Source organism: Rhinolophus sinicus, chromosome 14 (assembly GCF_057876585.1).
Source record: "Rhinolophus sinicus isolate RSI-liver-muscle chromosome 14, RSI-T2T, whole genome shotgun sequence".
NCBI classification, from domain to species: domain Eukaryota; kingdom Metazoa; phylum Chordata; class Mammalia; order Chiroptera; family Rhinolophidae; genus Rhinolophus; species Rhinolophus sinicus.
Genome location: NC_142514.1, coordinates 37,546,785 through 37,566,123, shown reverse-complemented (window position 1 = coordinate 37,566,123; position 19,339 = coordinate 37,546,785). Strand labels below are relative to the sequence as shown.

General features: G+C 38.0%; 1 protein-coding gene across 1 annotated transcript in view; it reads right to left on the bottom strand.

Moving 5' to 3' along the window:
• Positions 1–11,142: 11,142 nt before the first annotated feature.
• Positions 11,143–19,339, bottom strand: part of ZYG11B (zyg-11 family member B, cell cycle regulator) — a 79,454-nt gene continuing 71,257 nt past the window's right edge. Inside the window, exon 14 of the mRNA XM_088791145.1 lies at positions 11,143–15,864. Coding sequence (XP_088647271.1) covers positions 15,674–15,864 — 191 coding nt within the window. The 3' untranslated portion in view covers positions 11,143–15,673. The remainder of the gene's footprint in view (positions 15,865–19,339) is intronic.

Here is a 19,339-nt window from a genome sequence, read left to right as displayed (position 1 = left end):
CCTAACTCCCAAATCCAAATCAATATTCTTTTTTTTTTTAAGTGGACTATTTCATAACTTCTCTATCCTCAAACTTCCAACGACCTCCTCTTCCCCACCAGATTCTCAGCTTCCTCTTTCACTGAAAAAAGAAAAGCAATCAAAAAAGAACAACCCAAACTTCCACTATCACATCTACCCACCATTATACCGTGTTTCCCTGAAAATAAGACCTAGCCAGACCATCAGCTCTAATGCGTCTTTTGGAGCAAAAATTAACATAAGACCCGGTATTATTATATTACGTTATGTTATGTTGTTATATTACATTATTATATCCGGTCTTATATTAATTCTTGCTCCAAAAGACGCATTAGAGCTGATGGTCCAGCTAGGTGTTATTTTCGGGAAACACAGTAGGTGCTCTGTCTGAGTGTTCCCCATTACTATAAACGATTTATACTATTATCTAAGGCCAACCTCTGGTCTTGTGCACTAAATGTCTTCCCCTCCTACTTATTCAAAGACATCATCCAGCAACGTTCTCTTTTTCTCCTTTATTATCATCTTTACCTGCTCTCTAGGATGATTGCCATCAGCATATAAACAACCTGATAATTTTCTCATAATTAGAAAACAAAAAAAGATTTCTTAACCTAATTTCTCTTTTCAGGTGTTACCCCCATCTCTTCTACTTTTCATAGCATAACTTCTCCAAAGTGTGGTGTGTACTTGCTGTCTCCAATTGTTTTCCTACCATTTTCTTCCACGCCTGCCACTCCACTAAACTGTTCTAGTCAACTTCCAAGTTGCTAAATTCAACGGTCACTTCTCATTCCTCATCTTATTTGACTGTTTAGCAGCATTTGACCCAAGTGATCACTTCTTCCCTAAAATACCTTTCTTCATTTGGCTTCCAGGACACATCTTCACCTCTTCCTCCCCGTTTCTTTCTCTTTCTTTCTTTCTTTCTTTCTTTCTTTCTTTCTTTCTTTCTTTCTTTCTTTCTTTCTCTCTCTCTCTCTCTCTCTCTCTCTCTCTCTCTCTTTCTTTCTTCTTTCTTTCTTTCTTTCTTTCTTTCTTTCTTTCTTTCTTTCTTTTTCTTTCTTCCTTCCTTCCTTCCTTCCTTCCTTCCTTCCTTCCTTCCTTCCTTCTTTCTTTCTTTCTTTCTTTCTTTCTTTCTTTCTTTCTTTCTTTCCTTTCTTTCTCTTCTCCTCCTACCTCATTGGCTGCTCCTTCTCATCCTCTTGATTCCACATCACCCAAACTTCTAAATCTTTGTGTATCCCAGGACTCAGTACTTGTATACCTCTTTTCTATCCATTCTCTCTTAATTGTGATTTGATCTAGTTTCATAACTTTAAAAGCCATTTATATGCTCATTTATGCCTATTTTATATGTCTAGCCTATACTTCACTTTTAAACTTCAGACTCCAGCTGTCTATTCAACATATCCATCTGGTTATCTAAACAGCAGTAATGTATCCAAAAGTAAACTGATATCCACCCCCCAACCTGCTCTTCCTGCCAGTCTTCCCCATTTCAGCAGATGGCAACTCCTTCCTTTTGGTTGCTTATGACAAAAACCTTGGAAATCGTGTTACTCTTCTTTTATTCTCTTTTTATTTATTTTTATTTAAAAATATTTTCCCCCTTCTTCCGCCTCCTCTTCCCCCTCTCTGGTTCAAGCTGTTGTTTCTCAGTCTAGTTGTGTAGGACACTCCCTGGCCCATGCTGGTATTATGAGCCTTGCACCACTCCCCCCCCCCCCCCCCCAGGCAGTCGGTCCCAGTCCTCGGTTCGGCTGCTCACAGCAGCTCACAGCAGCTCTCGCCAGCTGCTGGCCGCTCATGATGGCTGCCGGCCATTCACTCTGGCTGCTGGCCACTCACGCTGGCCACTGGCTGCTCATGGCAGCACATGGTAGCCCACAGCAGCACACAGCAGCCCACGGTTCTTTTATTCTGATATCCCATATCCCATCGGTTAGAAAATCCTGTTGACTCTATCTTCAAAATATATCCAGAGACTGTCTATGTCTTATCTCTTCCACCACTGCTACCCTGGTGCAAGCCCCTGTCATTACCCAATTGGATTTTTACAATGTTCTCCTATGTTGTTTCCCAGCTTCTACCCTTGCTCTATTAAAATCTATTCTCAACATAGCTGCCATAGTGATCATTTTAAAAGATCCTGTCACTCTTCTGCCCCAAACCCTCTAATAGCTTCCCATCTTCCGCGGAATTAAAAAAAAAAAAAAAAAAATTCTTAAAAATGTGCTCTACAAGATTCTACATCATCAGTTCTCTCTCTGTCCTTCTCGCACCGCATCGTCTGTCCCTCTCCCCTTTGCTTATTCCACTCCAGCACTGTTGGATAGCAAGGATGCTATCCTCATGGATGGCTCTCTTACTTCCTTCAAGTTCTTGGTCAAATGTTGCCTAATCAGTAAGGACTTCCCTGACAGATACCTCGAATGGCGATACTCACCGTCATCACCACACCCTCCCCATACTTCTTGTCCTTTTTGTTCTGCTTTCATATTATCATAACACTATTTGTCATGCTATGTATTTATTTTATTACTGTTTATTCTCTGCCTCTTCCCACTAGAAAAAATTGTAAGCCACATGAGGGCAAGGACTTTGTTTTGATGTATCCCCAGGCCTAAAACAGTGCTTAACTTATAGAAGGTAGCCAATAATACACAGGGTGCCAAAAAAATGTATATGCATTTTAAGAAAGGAAAAAAACTGGGCGGGCCCAGTGTCTCAGGTCGTTGGAGCGCAGTGCTCCTAACACCGAGGTTGCTGGTTGAGCTAACCCCCCCACCCCCAGGCAGTCGGTCGCCGGTCGTCAGTCGGCCACTCACGGCAGCTCTCGCCGGCTGCCGGCCACTCACACTGGCCACCGGGCTCTCCTGGCTCCACACGGTAGCCCACAGCAGCAGGGCAGCCCGTGGCTGCTCAAGGCAGCACAGCTCCAAGGAGAGCTGTTGTTCACAATCTTAGCTGTAGAGGGCGCAGCTCACTGGCCCATGTGGGAATTGAACCAGCAAATCTGTTGTTCAGAGCTCAAGCTCTAACCGAGCCATCTGGCCGCCCCTAAGATGATTTTTAGCTGGGTCTTCCTGATCTGACTCCTAAATTACCTCTAGTTTAAACCATCAATATTCATTCTCATAACCTTCCCTTTGGCCACTATATACTGAAATTTTTTCTGTTCTAGAAATGTATTTTTGCACATTCGTTGTTGTCCACTCTGCCTCCCCCTAATAAGTAATTCCTATTGTGGACGGAAAGGGGGCCACATGTTAAACCTGACCAGATCAGGAGACTGAAAATAACCACAAAGGATATTGTGAATATAAAAGTTCCTAACTAAGGTGGGCCATGGTGGGGAATCACATCCTTGGCCTGTAGCTTCCTTGACAAAGGTCAATCTTTATCTTAAGTGAGCCTATCTGTTGTCTTTTTGAATCTAAGATAACATAAGCTTGGAATGTTAGAGTAATCCGTTTTTCCAGACCCACCAGGGGGCACAACCCACCATACCAGAGCAGGAAACTATAAAATCCCTAATTGTTATCTTGGTCCCCAAATACTATCTCTGTGTGCTGTAAAATGCTATTAACTATCCTATACCCACCAATGTAAAAGAAGTGTTTCTCCATTTTATTTTTTATCTAATCCCAGAGATTTCCCCACTTTGCTTTCTCCCACCCCCTTAATCTACAACCAATAGATTTAATGTAACCCTCCTCCTTTGATTCTAATGTATGAAATAAGTTGCAAACCAGCCATTTTCCAGAGCATTTTCTCAATCCATTGAGACTTTGCTTCCTGGCAATTATCGTCAGTTTGGCTCAAATAAACTCTTTATATATATATATATATATATATATATATATATATATATATTTTTTTTTTTTTAATTAAATTTATTTCAAATAAACTCTTACAAGCTTTCTCTTAGGCTGGATTCTTTTTCGTCGACGGTATTAATTCTTCAGATCTCACTTAGATGTCACTTCCTCTAGAAAGTCTTCACAGACATACCCACCATCTTCCAGCCAACTCTAAAGAAGAGATATGGTAACAATAGTGCAGATACAGATAAATCGAGAAGTTTAAAGAAATTGAGCTTCTGAAATGAAATTAGACAACCATAGTCAAGATCTCTTTAAATCATGGTCAATGCTTGAAGAACTTTGTAAACATTTGTAAGCTTTGTTGCCATGAAGTCTAGGGGAAAGATGCATTATCTTTGATGTCCAAAAAGGCTAAATTCAAATTTTATCTCCACCTCTCCTTTAGGCAGTTACTTAAGCTATGAGTTTCCCTTTCCTCTTCTGGAAAATGAAATAAATAATACCAAATTTGCAGAATTTAAAAAACTAAGAGATTGTCTAACACCTGATGTGTTATTTTTTGTGTTCTCAAATAGCCAGGACGCTTTCTAAGGGAAAGGGTCATGTGATGCACGGTGACTTTGAGCAAGTCTTTCTCTCTTTCTGGGCATCACCAACACAAAGACTAGCAATTAAGATTTGTGATTTACCCACACCTATCTCTGTTAGCTTTGGATTATTTCTCCCATTGTAGTGATCCTCACTAAAACCTTTATTGTGGAAAGGGCCTGCCTAGGAAATAAAGGAACTGGACCGTCAGAGGAGTACAAAATGTCAGCAGGAAAGGGTCAGCCTTGGGTTAAGAGGCTGGAAGTTATTAGTAAAGGTAACACCCTAAAGTAGTGAATTTGAAAAAAGAGAAACTGCTCCTGGGGAACCAAATTAACTAGGGAAATTGTTCCCTAAGGCTTACCCATAGACTCTTGCTGTCCTTATTTATCACAAGTAGGCAGAAATAAGTAAAATAAGGATAAGTGATACATATAAAACTAAATGCATCCATTTAAAGGACTGTCCTTAAGGCTGGCCTGGTGGCTCGGGTGGTTGGAGCTCCGTGCTCCTAGCGCTGAAGGCTGCCTGTTCGATTCCCGCGTGGGCCGGTGAGCTCTCAACCACAGGGTTGCTTGTTTGACTCCTTGACTCCTGCAAGGGATGGTGGGCTCTGCCCCCTGCAGCTAAGATTGAACACAGCACCTAGAGCTGAGCTGCCGCTGAGCTCCCAGATGACTCAGTTGGTTGAAGCACGTCCTCTCAACCACAAGGTTGTGGGTTCAACTCCTGCAAGGGATGGTGGGCTGCACCCCCTGCAACTAACAATGGCGGCTGGGCCTGGAGCTGAGCTGCGCCCTCCACGGCTGCGATTGGGGGGACGGCAACTTGACTTGGAAAGAAATCCTTGAGGTACACACTCTTCCCCAATAAAAGTCCTGTTAAAATAAATAAACAAAGGACTGTCCTTTATTCTAATGTGTCTTCCTATTTATTGGTGCTAACAATTTTTTTTTTTAATGAACTTAACTGTGAGCCCTGTTGGGAGGAAACACTCCTTTGCCAAATTAGGTCCAATTGGTGAGGATGGAGGGGGACCTGTGAATTAACTGACAATAAACAGGAGAAAATTTTATTCCTAGGAGTACCCTACAGAGAGAGTAGCTCCCAGAACAGCTAGGAGTAAAGGTTTATATACCAGCTTAGTAAGTCAGAGGGTTGATTTAGAGCTTCAAAGGATAGAAGGTTCTGATGAGTGTTGTTTATACTATTTGTTTTGGAATGTCCTGGTACCCAAGGTCAGCGCCTCCCTGACTGGAGACCTCCCTGGAGGTAGATGGGGTTTGTGGCAGCTGACTCTCATAAAGATCTGTCAGACAAGAATTCTTTCTGTAACTTCTATAGCTCAGATGCTTTCACACTGAAATAATTTCTATACCAGTTTAATGGGTTTTGTTGATCTCTTTAGCCCCATATTTCAGGGAAGAAATTTTCTCCCTAAATATGTAAAATCACATGTTTTATTGTAGCGCCAGTGAGGTTGAATGATTAACTTGGAAAGATGTCAATGGGCTCAATTCTTTGAGACAGGCCAAAAAAGGTGCATGGGAATGGCCTTAATGGTTAAAATGGATTTTTCCCCTTTTATAGCACAGTGATTAAGAGCATTGATTTTAGAACTGAGACAGACCTGAGTCTTCTGTGTGACTGACACCTAATAGCTTGTGACCATGGCAAAGTTATTTAATAACTCACAATTTTCTTATCAATAAAATGGAATAATGATCTTTTTAAGGTTCTTAGCTGAGAAAATAGATATAAAAAAAGCTTAGAATAGTGCTTGTCTTGATATTACTTTCTGGCTACATTGGAACTCCAAGTCAACCATTGGAATCCACTGAATAATTAGTGGTATTTGAAATCACAGACCTCTTGCAATAGTACTTGGCCCATAGTGCTAATTGATTGACCCTGTTGAAGAGAAAACCACAGGCCCAAGATCATTTGTGCTATATAGCCCATAATACCAAACATAGATTTAATACCTGACCTAATTGCCATTTCAACCTCTCCCAGGAACATTAATCAAACAGTCTAGAATTTTCTGGTCCACACTAATGAGTCAATTTGTCCCATGGGCCCTCTCCATTTCCTGCCCCCCCACCCCACCCTATAGAAAGAAGAGGCAATCTGCATGATAAAATCCTTGCCATTCCCTTCCTCTCCAAAAGAAGATGTCTGCATCTAAATGTAATAGAATCCTTTCTTTTGTTAATAGCTCCCTTGCCTCGCCCTTCTTCCTATAAAAACTTTCCATTTTTGTACAACCCCCCTGGAGCACCTTTCTAATTGCTAGATGGGATGCTGCCTGATTCACGAATCACTTCATAAATTTACTTCAAATTTATTCCGTTGAATTTTGTTCTTTAATCACCCCAAATCTTAAAACTATAGTTGATTTGTTCCCATCAGTCTTTAAAGAGGAAGATTTTAAATCCCCTGCTAGTGTCCACAAACAATAATGTGACCTATTTTATTAATCAGTTTCAGAGGGCTTTCGATTGTACTTTTGTCTTCACATTCAAAGACATCACTACTGAGATTGTACAAAGCAGCAAAAGTTCTACAAAGGGTGGGGATATTGGTGTTAAAGTTGTCTAGGTTTAATCTACAAGTTCTTCTACTTACTACCTGTGTGATTCAGGCAAGTCATTCAACCTCATTAGGCTTCAGATGAGCTGTAAAATAGGAGGTAATTATCTTCCCTTACAAGATGCTGGAGGGCTAGATTGAACACAGTACTCGGTTCATTATTCATAATATTTGCAGTTTTGAATTAATCAGACCAAGAATTAGGTAGAAAATGTGTTTGGTAACTCCTTAATCTCCATATTCAAATATGACAACCACATGCTAAGTATGTGCCTGAAATGGTATCTTTCAAAGAATGTTTTCGCCAAGACATGGAAACAACCAAAATGTCCTTCAATAGATGAATGGATAAAGAAGTTGTGGTATATATACACAATGGAATACTATTCGGCAGTAAGAAAAGATGAAATAGGACCATTTGTGACAACATGGATGGATCTTGAGAATATAATGCTAAGCGAAATAAGTCAGACAGAAACAGCAGAGAACCATATGATTTCACTGATATTGATGTGGGGATATTTTTCTGTGACTCCCCAAATGATGTAGGTGACGTTGGATCTGCCGGCAGTTTCTGGGTGTGGGCCAGGATCATGTCTCCTGAAGACGAAGAATGGAAACACGAACCAGGGAGAGGCAAAAAGTTTTAAAAAGAGGATAGTTTATTAGAGGCAGGAGAAGAGGTTACAGCTCCCGAGTGGGAGGGGGTCCCGAATGGGGGTGTCCCATGACTGAGGCAAAAGCTCTTACTTTTATACCTTCCCTTGCCTGCTTGGGGAAAGGGGCTGGAAATTTCTAATTGGATTCATCTATCAGGTTTGTCCTGTTTGCTCATCCTGAAGGGATTAACGAACCAACCCATTCCTATCTATCTGATCTGCTCCTTTGTCCGGCCAGAAGGGATTTGAGATTATTTATTAACCTTAAGGCGTATTCTCCTGTCTCTGTCCTGGAGTGAAGGAGACATTCCAGGACCTGGAGTTTCAGGATATGGCTGCTTTTTGTTTATTCCATCAGGGACCTCCCTATCTACCTAGTAATCATATTAACTAACCTGTCTCAATACGTGGTATATAAACCAAAAACAGCAAAAGAACAAGACAAGATTTTTTTCAATTACAGTTGACATACAATATTAGTTTCAGGTGTACAACATAGAGATTATACATTTCTATAACTTACCAAGTGATCACTCCGCAAGTCCATTACCCATCTAACACCTTACACAGCTATTATAATTGACTATATTTCCTATGCTGTAGCTATAGCCCTGTGGCTTACTTTATAACTGGGCGTTTGTACTTCCTAATCCCTTCACTTTTTTCACCCATTCTCCCAAGGTTCCCAGCTGGAAACCATCCATTTGTTCTCTGTGAAAATGGTTTCTTTTATGTGTATTAATGTAAAGTGACAGGACAGCTAAGGTTTTTTCATGCTTAGCTCATATTCACATCCCAGTCTAGGAGAGAGATTCATTAAGGATACTCCTTGACTAAGTCATTGCAAGGCAATTTTAAACAGCTGCACTATTCAGTGCATGGCAGGAAGCCATTAACCTGCAACATCTGACCACTGGTGTCATTTCCCCAAACCCTGCTCCAAAGGCTGACTTCTGGAAGCCGAGAGCTCAGTGTGGGTAATTCCACTTTATGACTTCTCTTTCATAGACTGGAGCCTATGTAAAGGCTGAAACTGCATTACAATCTTAAATTATAAGAGACAAAAATGACTAATGTGAGTGCTCATGGTTTCTGCCACTCACCCCCTCCTCCCAATTTGAGTTGTGCAATTAGTCAGACCAGTTCATTGGACTCTTATGTGGATTAAGAATTCAGAATAGGAGATGGAAGGGTATCAGAAGGAAAGGAAGAAATGAGCCAAAGAGAGACTGAGTCAATCTACATAATAACAACAGTGAGAAAAGTGGGGAAGCGGGGAGGGAGAGAATGGAGGAAGGCTTTTAATTTTTGAAGTGTTGGCTATAGACAATACAGCTCAACAACCTTGTTTCCCCAAAAATAAGACTTAACCGGAAAATAAGCCATAGCATGATGTTTCAGGATGACATTTCCTGAACATAAGTCCTAATGCATCTTTTGGAGCAAAACTTAATGTAAGACCCAGTCTTACTTTCGGGGAAACACAGAACTGTTCGTTTCAATATTAGCCAAAGGTATTTGTCTTCCTCAGTATATATGGCCCACAGTGATACAGGATTCTGGTGTCTGGTGCGCGGAGATCTTGGTCTCATGTATCCAAAGAATGAGAACGCGGACTGAGAAGGAGAGGTACAGAGCAAAGATTTTTACTAAAGCGAAAGGACAGCTCTCTTATGAGACGGGGTACCCAAAACTGGGATGCCCACTGGCTAAGGCAAAAGGCTCTTATTTTATACTTTTTCTTGTATGCTTGGGGAAGGGAGCTGGCGCCTTCTAATGGATTGTCTACCAGACTTGCTCTGTTTGTCCAGCTTGAAGTGATTTATGAAATAACCCATTTCTGTTTATCAGATTTGCTCTGTCCAGCCTGAAGGGATTTACAAAATAACCCATTTATCCCCAGAGTGCAATTGCATTGTTGCCCTGGAGCAAATGAGTCATTTCAGAATCTGGAGTTCCAAGATATGGCTGCCTTTGTTTATTCTACCAGGGACTTCCCTGTTTACCTAACAACATGCTAGCTATCCTGTCTCAATAGTAATACCATGTTACTATTGAGTGAATTATTAGACAATAAAAAGTTAAGAAAAGCTAGTATATTATAAAAGTTATAATAAAACTTTTAAAAACCCTATCACTCTAACATGTCTAATCTCATTTGTGTTATTGGTGAAGCAGTAGTATTTGTAGAGACGATTCATTAACAATTCTATATAGCATCTAAATACTAATGCTGCCCAATGATACCATCCTCAAAGTACAGTTAATCTCTGCTTCTCTATTAGGTGCAGATTCTTTTCTGTACCATTCATTTGATGCTTAAACACGTTGTCCCTAGATATTGTAGGGAATGGTTCCAGGACCCCCCTGCAGGTACCAAAATTCCTTGAATGCTCAAGTCCCTTAAATAAAATGGCATAGTATTTGCATATAACCTATGCACATCCTCCCTCATATTTTGTCATCTCTAGGTTACTTATAATACCTAATACAATGTAAATTTTATGTAAATAGTTGTTATACTGTATTGTTTAGGGAATAATGACCAGAAAAATAAGTCTGTACATGTTCAGAACAGACACAATCATCCTAGGCCTAACTACACAGTACATGTCGGCAACAATGTAACATTTTTCCCTAATATTTTTCCAACCAGTTGGTTGAATCCAGATGCGGAAACTGCCAATACAGAGGGCCAACTATACTGCCTAAATCTAAGAAATCTCATGCTATTACGCAACAATATAGTGCATGGGTGAGGGAGGGAAGGGGGTGGGGGGGTGGGGCGGGCAGAGAGACCCGTTGGATTGGAATTTGAGAAATAAGAATTGTGGTAGAGTCTGTTACTGACTTATTGTGTGACTTGGGCAGCTCATTCTTTCTGACATTTAGTTTCTTCAATTATAAAATGAGGTTTCTGAAACTAAAATCACTAGATTCTTCTGGGCCATGGGGTTCTTATTTTATACTTTATTTTTTGGTAATTTCCCTAAATGCACTTAATATACATTCATTAATTGTCTCAATAGTTGTGTGAATGAATGCAAATTCAGATATTATGTTCTCTAGGAAGTCTTTTTGGACTGTCTAATGTGTGCCCAGTTTGGATTAGGTGTGGTTTCTGTGCCTCTATAGCAAGCATTGTGGACTGCTCTGTTATACCATGTTGAATAATATTTATCTATTTATTTAATACTGTTTCTTTTCCACAAAACTGTAAGTTCCCTGAGGGATGTAAAAATGATATAAGTTCCAACAATTAAACAGTACCTAGCATAAGTATTTAATGAAATGAATAAATGGAGTTCCAGCACTAGAAAACTTTTGCCCAAAACCAGTGGTCTTTCAGAAAGCAATTGTTACAAGAGGATAACTAAGGAATCTGAATCCTGCATTATAATTAAATTTTAAAGCAAATGTCTAGAATCAAAGTAGACAACACACACTTTACATAAAATTTATAACATTTATTTAGGAAAAAAAAAATTCCCAAAACAAAAATCTGTACACACATTAATACCTAAGTGATGTCCTGATTTAAAATATAGCATGATTCATGTACAGAACACTGCCATTCATCTGGCCACAACGAGAACAACGCCTTTAGTCCAGATAACTGAGAGCCTTTGAAATGTATATACATTATACTTTCCCATGAATTCTTCATATCCCTTGAAAGGAATTAAACTCTTCTATCAGAATTTAAGCAAAAGAAAATAGCTTTTCTCATGAGTCAGTGAGAATTCGACAGTGGGGATTCTACAAAAGTTAGGGATTTAAAATTTTTATTCCCACAGATTAGCTGAGAGTAAAAATCTTGATATAACATCCTCCCATTTTTAAAGGGAAAAAATGCTCTTAAGAATTTCCTGCTTTTATGAAAGTGTTTTCTCAGCTTCCATTAGCTAAGTAACTTCTTGCTTCTATGCTGACTAAAAAAAATACCCAATTTGAAGTTTCCCTAAAAGTAAGTGCAAAACTGAGCACATACTATTAATGAACTAGATTTATAATTTGCCATAAAATAATTTTGATAAATTTGCATTTTCTAAATATTCTTAATAGTCATTCTATCTAGCTATAAAGTTAGGTTATGCTGTCCAAAAGAGCTCTGCCTCATCCAGAGAAATGAGAAACAGCACTGATTTTCCCATAATTTACCTAAAATAATTAGGGGAGGGAAGAAACAAGCAGAGGAAGTTTTCTTAGGCTACCAATCAGTTAACATAGCATGTCTTCGGTTAAGATTTGGAAACCAAAGAATGCATAATTAGGAGTGTACCATGTCATGCAAAGTCTACGAAATATTAGAAAAGATAAAGCAATTATTTAAAGCATATTCAACAAATTTTCCTATCATACTGCTGCTATTCTCAGCACTGGATGAAGGCTGGATTTGCATTATTCCTAAAATAAACAGTTCATGAGTTAACACTAAAAATTAAAAATGTGTCAACACAAAGCAAATGGTAAAGATTAAACATCCAATATTCACACAAATCATTTGAAACCGCTACAATGGATTTGAGATAAACCATAAATAAGTAAGCTGTCTTAGAACACTATTCTGAAACCCTACCTATAAAGTCCCCAAATAACATACAGATAAAACTGCTCCACATCAGCTGACAGTATGATACTCCCTTTAACTTACATCTTCAGTTTAATAATACTGTTTATCCCAAGATAAAAGTTGCACAATAACCAAAGAATGTAAACATACCATTAGAGGGCAGCAGAGGGATGGGTTTCAACATATACAAAATAGTGTTTTCCCTGCTACTCATTACCTCTTTTCAAACTTGGGTACTGTTGCACACTGTTCTATTGGGGGGTGGGGAGGGGAGAGGGTCATGCATTTTGAAATAGTAAGCCAAAACCATGGTTCATTAATCTAATCTACCCTAATTTAGCACATAAAATGTGTTTATTAAAATATGCTCCAAAGGGCTAGAAGATAGCCCAATGCTATATTGACACATGGCATAATTAAAAACACAGCCAAATTAAAGTGACGGGAGAAAAAGGACAACTCAACAGGTCCCATTAGCAAAAGCAACTTCGTAAGCTGGATATATAGGATTGATGTTTTAAATAATGAATCTTTGATTCTTTGGGTGTTTGAAATCAAAAGATAGCATAAAATTAAATTCCCATAGCAGCCTTATGGTGTTTCACCTCCATCATGGGTAATTCACTTAAGTTGTCAGGTGCCACTAAACAGCATTTCTGTCCAGGAGTGAGAACAGTAATATTTAAGGTCAATTCCTGGAACTGTCGGTCTGATATGATTTTAAAAATCTTCAACCAAGATTAGTAGCCACTGAATCCTTGGCTAGAGGGTAAACTAACCCCTATTACTTGATTTATGTTTATTTTCAACTGCAAAAAGAAAAAAAAAAGATTTTTTAGAGTATAAAGACCACAGCAAAACTTATTTGATGGAAAGAATGAGGTGGCTTATTTTTGCTTTAATTTCATACTGTTCTGCTTTACTCAATGATACCAACAAGCATCCTTATACTCTAGAAAGTCTAATTCCATTTCCCTCAGATCTAAACCTTGCTGTTGTTTGTGGACCGATGTAGTGATATTTTACAATATCTGAGCACACCTATGATTTGAGCAATGAGTGGTTTGACCTGTCTAAATTGTGCTTGAAACAGTACCTCTAAGCCACTGAAGAGGTAACTCTTGAAGGCACCAAGTACTGTTACATTCTATTATACAAATGCAAAAGGGAGGCCCAATAGATTCTAACTGTAGAGACAGGCCAGTTATGCTTTATTATTTCAATATATACATCAAATATATTTTAGCCAGATTCAAGACCTTCAAGACAATTCTGTGCCTTAATCAGATACACAATTTTAAGAACCATCCCAACCAAAAAGGCACTAAAATTTTTATATATTTGGGATGTGACCAATTATTTTGTTTTTAAGACTCAGGGGGTTCTGGCCATTACCAGTGTTCAAAATAGTATATTTAAATATTTTTGAGTCTTCATCTATCAACACGTTATTCTGAGCAATGAAAAGATTTATTGTTTTCTGTATATTTTTAGCCATTTGTGAAAACAATTTGTAAAGACAAAAATCTAAGATTAGCCTATAAAGAACATGCACTTTTATTTTAAACAGGATACAAGAGAAACTTGAAGTCAAACTTCCCAAATAGGCTTTTCTTAACTACACAAGCTAGGAGGCTTGGTAATGGTCAACATAGCTAGTAGCAACTACCAAGCTACTGTAGGCTGTCCTATTTTTTACATATTGCCTTTGATATCAAAATTCAGAAAATGGGGTAATTTTTAGAGAATTTTCCATTTCCTCTGAAATAGACTTAATTTGTGAAAATCTATCCTGCACCTATAAAAATTTCTTAAACCAATTAAGTCAGAGTTAACTCACAATTTAATTTGGTTCTAAATACTTACTTTTATTTTTAGTTTAATTTTTCATCCCTTTGGAGGAATACCAAATAATTCAAGTATGGTTATTGTAATAGTGGTATGAAACGTGTATGTCAAAAATGTTATCAGCATACTAACAAACCAGCTTCGTTCTAAATAAAAATGCTTCTGAATAACCACTATAATTTAAACACACCATTTAAAAACTCAATTGAAAATATTTTGGCCATCTATTAAAAAAAAAAATGCAGTCATCTGAGATTGCGATTAACCTTATTCACAAACTAAAATTTTAAATCGGAATTAAGTTTCTCGATGACTTGCTGCCTCCCAACTGCCATTATTGATATAATGGTAACTGATTCTTTCCTATACTGTAACAGGTATCTTAAAGGAAAGGTAATTATCTAAAAAATAACCCTTTTATGCACTACAAAATATTTCCTTGTATGCACTACAACTAGAATCACTACATTTAACAATAGTCTAATTCTTCTTGTTCATTTTTTGGCAGTGAGATGTGGACATCTTTCTCTAACGTGAAAACATTAGGACACACATATTTTGAAACAAAAGAAAATTTAACTTCTCATGGCAAAATTTACTGTTGTTCATTGTATTTTAACTGAGCAGGTAACACCATGTGTAGTCTCCATTCCATTAAACAAAATGATTTTGAAAGAGAGGGAAAAGAATGGCCAGTTTTAACAAGAGACACTTTAAAAAGTCACATTTTTACAACAATGTGGCATATAGAGATTTAGACAGTTAACTTTTAACACAGAATGCTGTAATATTTTACACTGTGATGCTTGGGGAACTATTTCTAGAGAGTAACCAACAGTTTGTGTAGGAAGCAGCAGCTCACGCCTCCATGAATAAATATGAAGAACAAACTACTGCCTCAGGAGAGGTGGCTCCAGAAGGATAGTTTGCCCCAATTTAAAAACTATACCATAAGAGCAGACTTCTTCCCAGTTCCTAAATTCTCTTCTTCCTTAATAGTTTTTCTTTTTAATATATTTTTCTGCCAGCCATCTGGGCTCTAGCCATTGAGTAGCTTTCGGAAGGAGAGGATTCACATTTCCATTCTTTCACACTAAGAAAGACATCTTATAAAAGGTACACAGACAGAGAAAGGAAGGCATTTTATACAGAAGCAGTATAAAATTTACAACTGAAGCAGTGCCAGAAATCAGGTTAACAGCTTATCTGAAGCTGCAAACTGATTGGAAGGGTCTTTAAGGTCAGAAAAGTCTGGTCTAAGGGTTCGTGCAAACTTTATCATAAAACTGTAGAATTTCAAGCACAGGTAAGTTCAAACACTGAAAGATGTGGAAAATTTCCTAAAAGGCAATGATGAAGGAAGAGACCCTTCTTGCCTCATATGTTAAAAATCACAAGACAAATTAGAGACTGTTCACACAGGCAGTACTGTACATCATCTATCCCATACTGATCTATGACTCTTGTCATAGAAACCCCAAAACATCAGAGGATAAGATATTTCAAATGAACCTACCACAAAAATGATTCTTGTGATTCAATTATCCAATTACTTATGGCTATCAATTTAGTCTGGCCTGCGGCTGCTTTTTACAGGGAGGTGGTCTCCCATGGCGTACAATGTGTTTTTCTAAGCTGTCCAGAATGGCCACAGCTATCTGTTGGACATGGGGGTCCGTCTGTTCATGCTCTTTGATGTTGTATAAATGCTGCAATCCTCCTTCTTCAATCAGCATGCTGCAATACCTTGAGGCTGAAATAAAACAAGAGACAGCTTTTCTTAAAACACTTAAAAATTATTCCACAAAAAAGTTCTTTTTTCATTTAAATTTTAGCTGTTTTGTTATTGACCACTAACGTATGCCATAGCCTGATAAATATCTCTGTAATGATATGTCTATACTGCAAGGCCGCACATATAAATAATACACATACCATTTATATATAAAGAGGGTGCCAAAAAAATGTATACAAGTATACATTTTCAGAAAGGATTAAACTGTATTAAGATTTAATACTCAATATATACCAATAACAAAAGATGAAAACAAGTCACGTTTGACTTCTGCAATTACAAGAGGTGCTCAAAGTGGTTACCATCAGTGTAAATTTTTTTAATTCATTGGGGTGACAATTGTTAGTAAAATTACATAGTTTTCAGGTGTACAATTCTGTATTACATCATCTATAAATCCCATTGTGTGTTCACCACCCAGAGTCAGTTCTCCTTCCATCACCATATATTTGATCCCCCTTACCCTCATCTCCCACCCCCCAACTTTTTTTTTTAAACTGAAGTTAGAATCTCTTTTTTTTTTTTCAGATTTTTTTTTTTTTTTTAATTGGGGAAGGGGACAGGACTTTATTGGGGAACAGTGTGTACTTCCAGGACTTTTTTTCCAAGTCAAGTTGTTGTCCTTTCAATCTTAGTTGTGTTGGGTGCCGTTCAGCTTCAAGTTGTTATCCTTTCAGTCTTAGTTGTGGAGGGCGCAGCTCAGCTCCAGGTCCAGTTGCCGTTTTCTAGTTGCAGGGGGCACAGCCCACCATCCCTTGCGGGACTCGAGGAATCGAACTGGCAACCTTGTGGTTTAGAGCCCACTGGCCCATGTGGGAATCGAACTGGCAGCCTTCGGAGTTAGGAGCATGGAGCTCTAACTGCCTGAGCCACCGGGCTGGCCCCCGTAAATTTAAAAAAAATTTTTTCTAGTACTTTTGTGATTTTTATTTAATTAATTAATTTATTTATTTTATTGGGTAACAGTATGTTTTTTCCAGGACCTATCAGCTCCAAGTCAAGTCGTTGCCTTTCAATCTACTTGTGGAGGGCATAGCTCACTGGCCCATGTGGGAATTGAACCAGCAACCTTGATGTTAAGAGCATGTGCTCTAACCCACTGAGTCATCCGGCGCCCACCATCAGTGTAATTTTAATACAGTTTTTTCCTTTCTTAAAATGTGTATACATTTTTTTGGCACCCTCTGTATGTATATTTATATTTTAATCATAGCCTTAAGACAGACAATCTGGAAAAGAAAGTTTACTTGACCCCGAATCACAGGTAAGATGGGTAATGTTACACTTTTATGCATTTCCTGTTTTTTAAAAAATTTAATGGCACTCGTAATGTACATGCAATTTTATTTCTAAATATTTTCTTTGCTTTTTGTTTTTAAAAATACTTTCTTTTTTGTACATGACATAAAATTTTTTTGTTTCAGTCATATTTATTAAATAATTTACACATACTGAAATAAAATCAAATTTAATCTATAGTTTATGAATTTTGTATCCACTTGTGTAACCATCACCACAATCAGGATGCAGAATATTTTCAACAACTAAAAAGTCTCCTTGGGTACCTTTGCAGTCAGTCTCCCCTCTGTTCCTCATCCCAGGCAACTACTGTTCTAATTTCCATACATAGACTACTTTTGTCTGGTCTAGAACTTCATGTAAACAGAATCATACAGTATGTATTCTTTTGTGTCTATTTTTGTTCAGCCTGATGTTTTTGAGATGCATCCATGTTGTTATGCCTATGTAGATTTTTGTTTTTATGTTTTTAAGCTGGGAAGTATTCCACTGTATGGAATATGCCACATATTTTTAATGTTATCGTACTGATGGACATTTGCTAGATGTTGCTCCCCCTACCCCCCATGTATCATTTAATGACTAAAAATGCTATAATCATTCTTGTACAAGTTTTTGGGTGGACTTTTCATTTCATTGATCTTGAGGAAATACCAAGAATGCTAGGCAAGTGCTAAATGTATGCTTAACTTTATATCACCAAACTGAAGTCGTTATATAATTTTTCCAAACCAACAGCAATGAATGTGAAAGTAGTTCCGCGTTCTTGGCAACACTTGTCATTGTCCATCTTTTTTATTTTAGGCAGCCTTCCTAGTAAATGTGAAGTGGTATTTCATTGTGGTTTTAATTTATATTTCTCTAATGACTGATGATGTATTTCTTTTCATGTGCCTATTGGTAAGGATGTCAAGTTCCTTCTTTTACATACTGAATACTGTCTACTTTGTATTCCCACCACCATTTGTTGAAAAATATATTCTTTCCCTACTGAATTATCTTGGCACCCCTGTGAAAAATCGATTGACCATAGATGCATGGATTAATTTCTGGACGCTCAATCCTAATGCATTGATTTGTATGTTTATTCTAATGATGAACGGTCTGTTCAAATCTTTTGTCCATTTTGTTTAACTTCTATTTATTATTTAGCTTTGAGAGTTCTTTATATATTTTGACTATAAGAACTTTACCAGACATATAATTTGAAAATATTTTGTCCCAGTACATGTATTGGCTTTTTCATTCCCTTAACAATGTTCTTCAAAGAGCAGAAGTCCTTACATTTGATCAAGTGAAATTTACCAATTTTTTTTTGTTCTTCACCATTTACTTCCCCTAGCCTAAACACCTTTGTGTTGTCAATTCTTCACAAATTTACTGTTTATCTAAACAGTATAAAAACTTCCTGCTCTGATTACTTCTTCAGATCTTCATTCTTTGTGAAGGTTCCCATGTATAAGTAAAAATTTAATAAAATTTGTATGCTTTTATCCTATAAATCTGTCTTTGTTGGTTTAATTTTGCTAGTGTGCTCACTTGAGGTGGCCCATGAAATGAGTGGATATGGGGGTATTGCAACAATGCAAAGATAGACTGAATCTACACATATTCCTCTTTCACCCTGTAAGGCACAAATTGCCAGTCAAGGAAAACTTTTTCCTCCCTAGCAATGTCCAACAATGAGCAGAGAGATACCCTTCTCAGAGTAATAGTTTGATACAGAATCGGAATTGGCAATGAAAACATTGGTTGTTTAAAACAAGGAGTGGAGGGGTGAGGGGCAGACAAAGGCCTGAGGGGCAGGCTTACATGCTTTCACAAGTGTATGCTCACACTCAGTATGACTGGGGCTAATGGAGTATCCCCACTAAATATTCCTCTGTTTTTCTGGTTGATCTGGGAAAGAGGGAGTGGGAAAGTATGCTGGTACGAGTACGCAATTCCTAGCAAGGGAGGATACTGATATGATGACTATCCTTTTTTATTTTCTTCTTCCCCATATCATGTCAACTTTTTGAAATTCTCCTACCTGATGCAGTGGAGGACCAGGGCTGCAACTACAAATGCTGGAAACAGGGATGATACTGAGGAAGAGCAGAGCAGGCCACTCCAAAATGTGCCACTTTGGCAT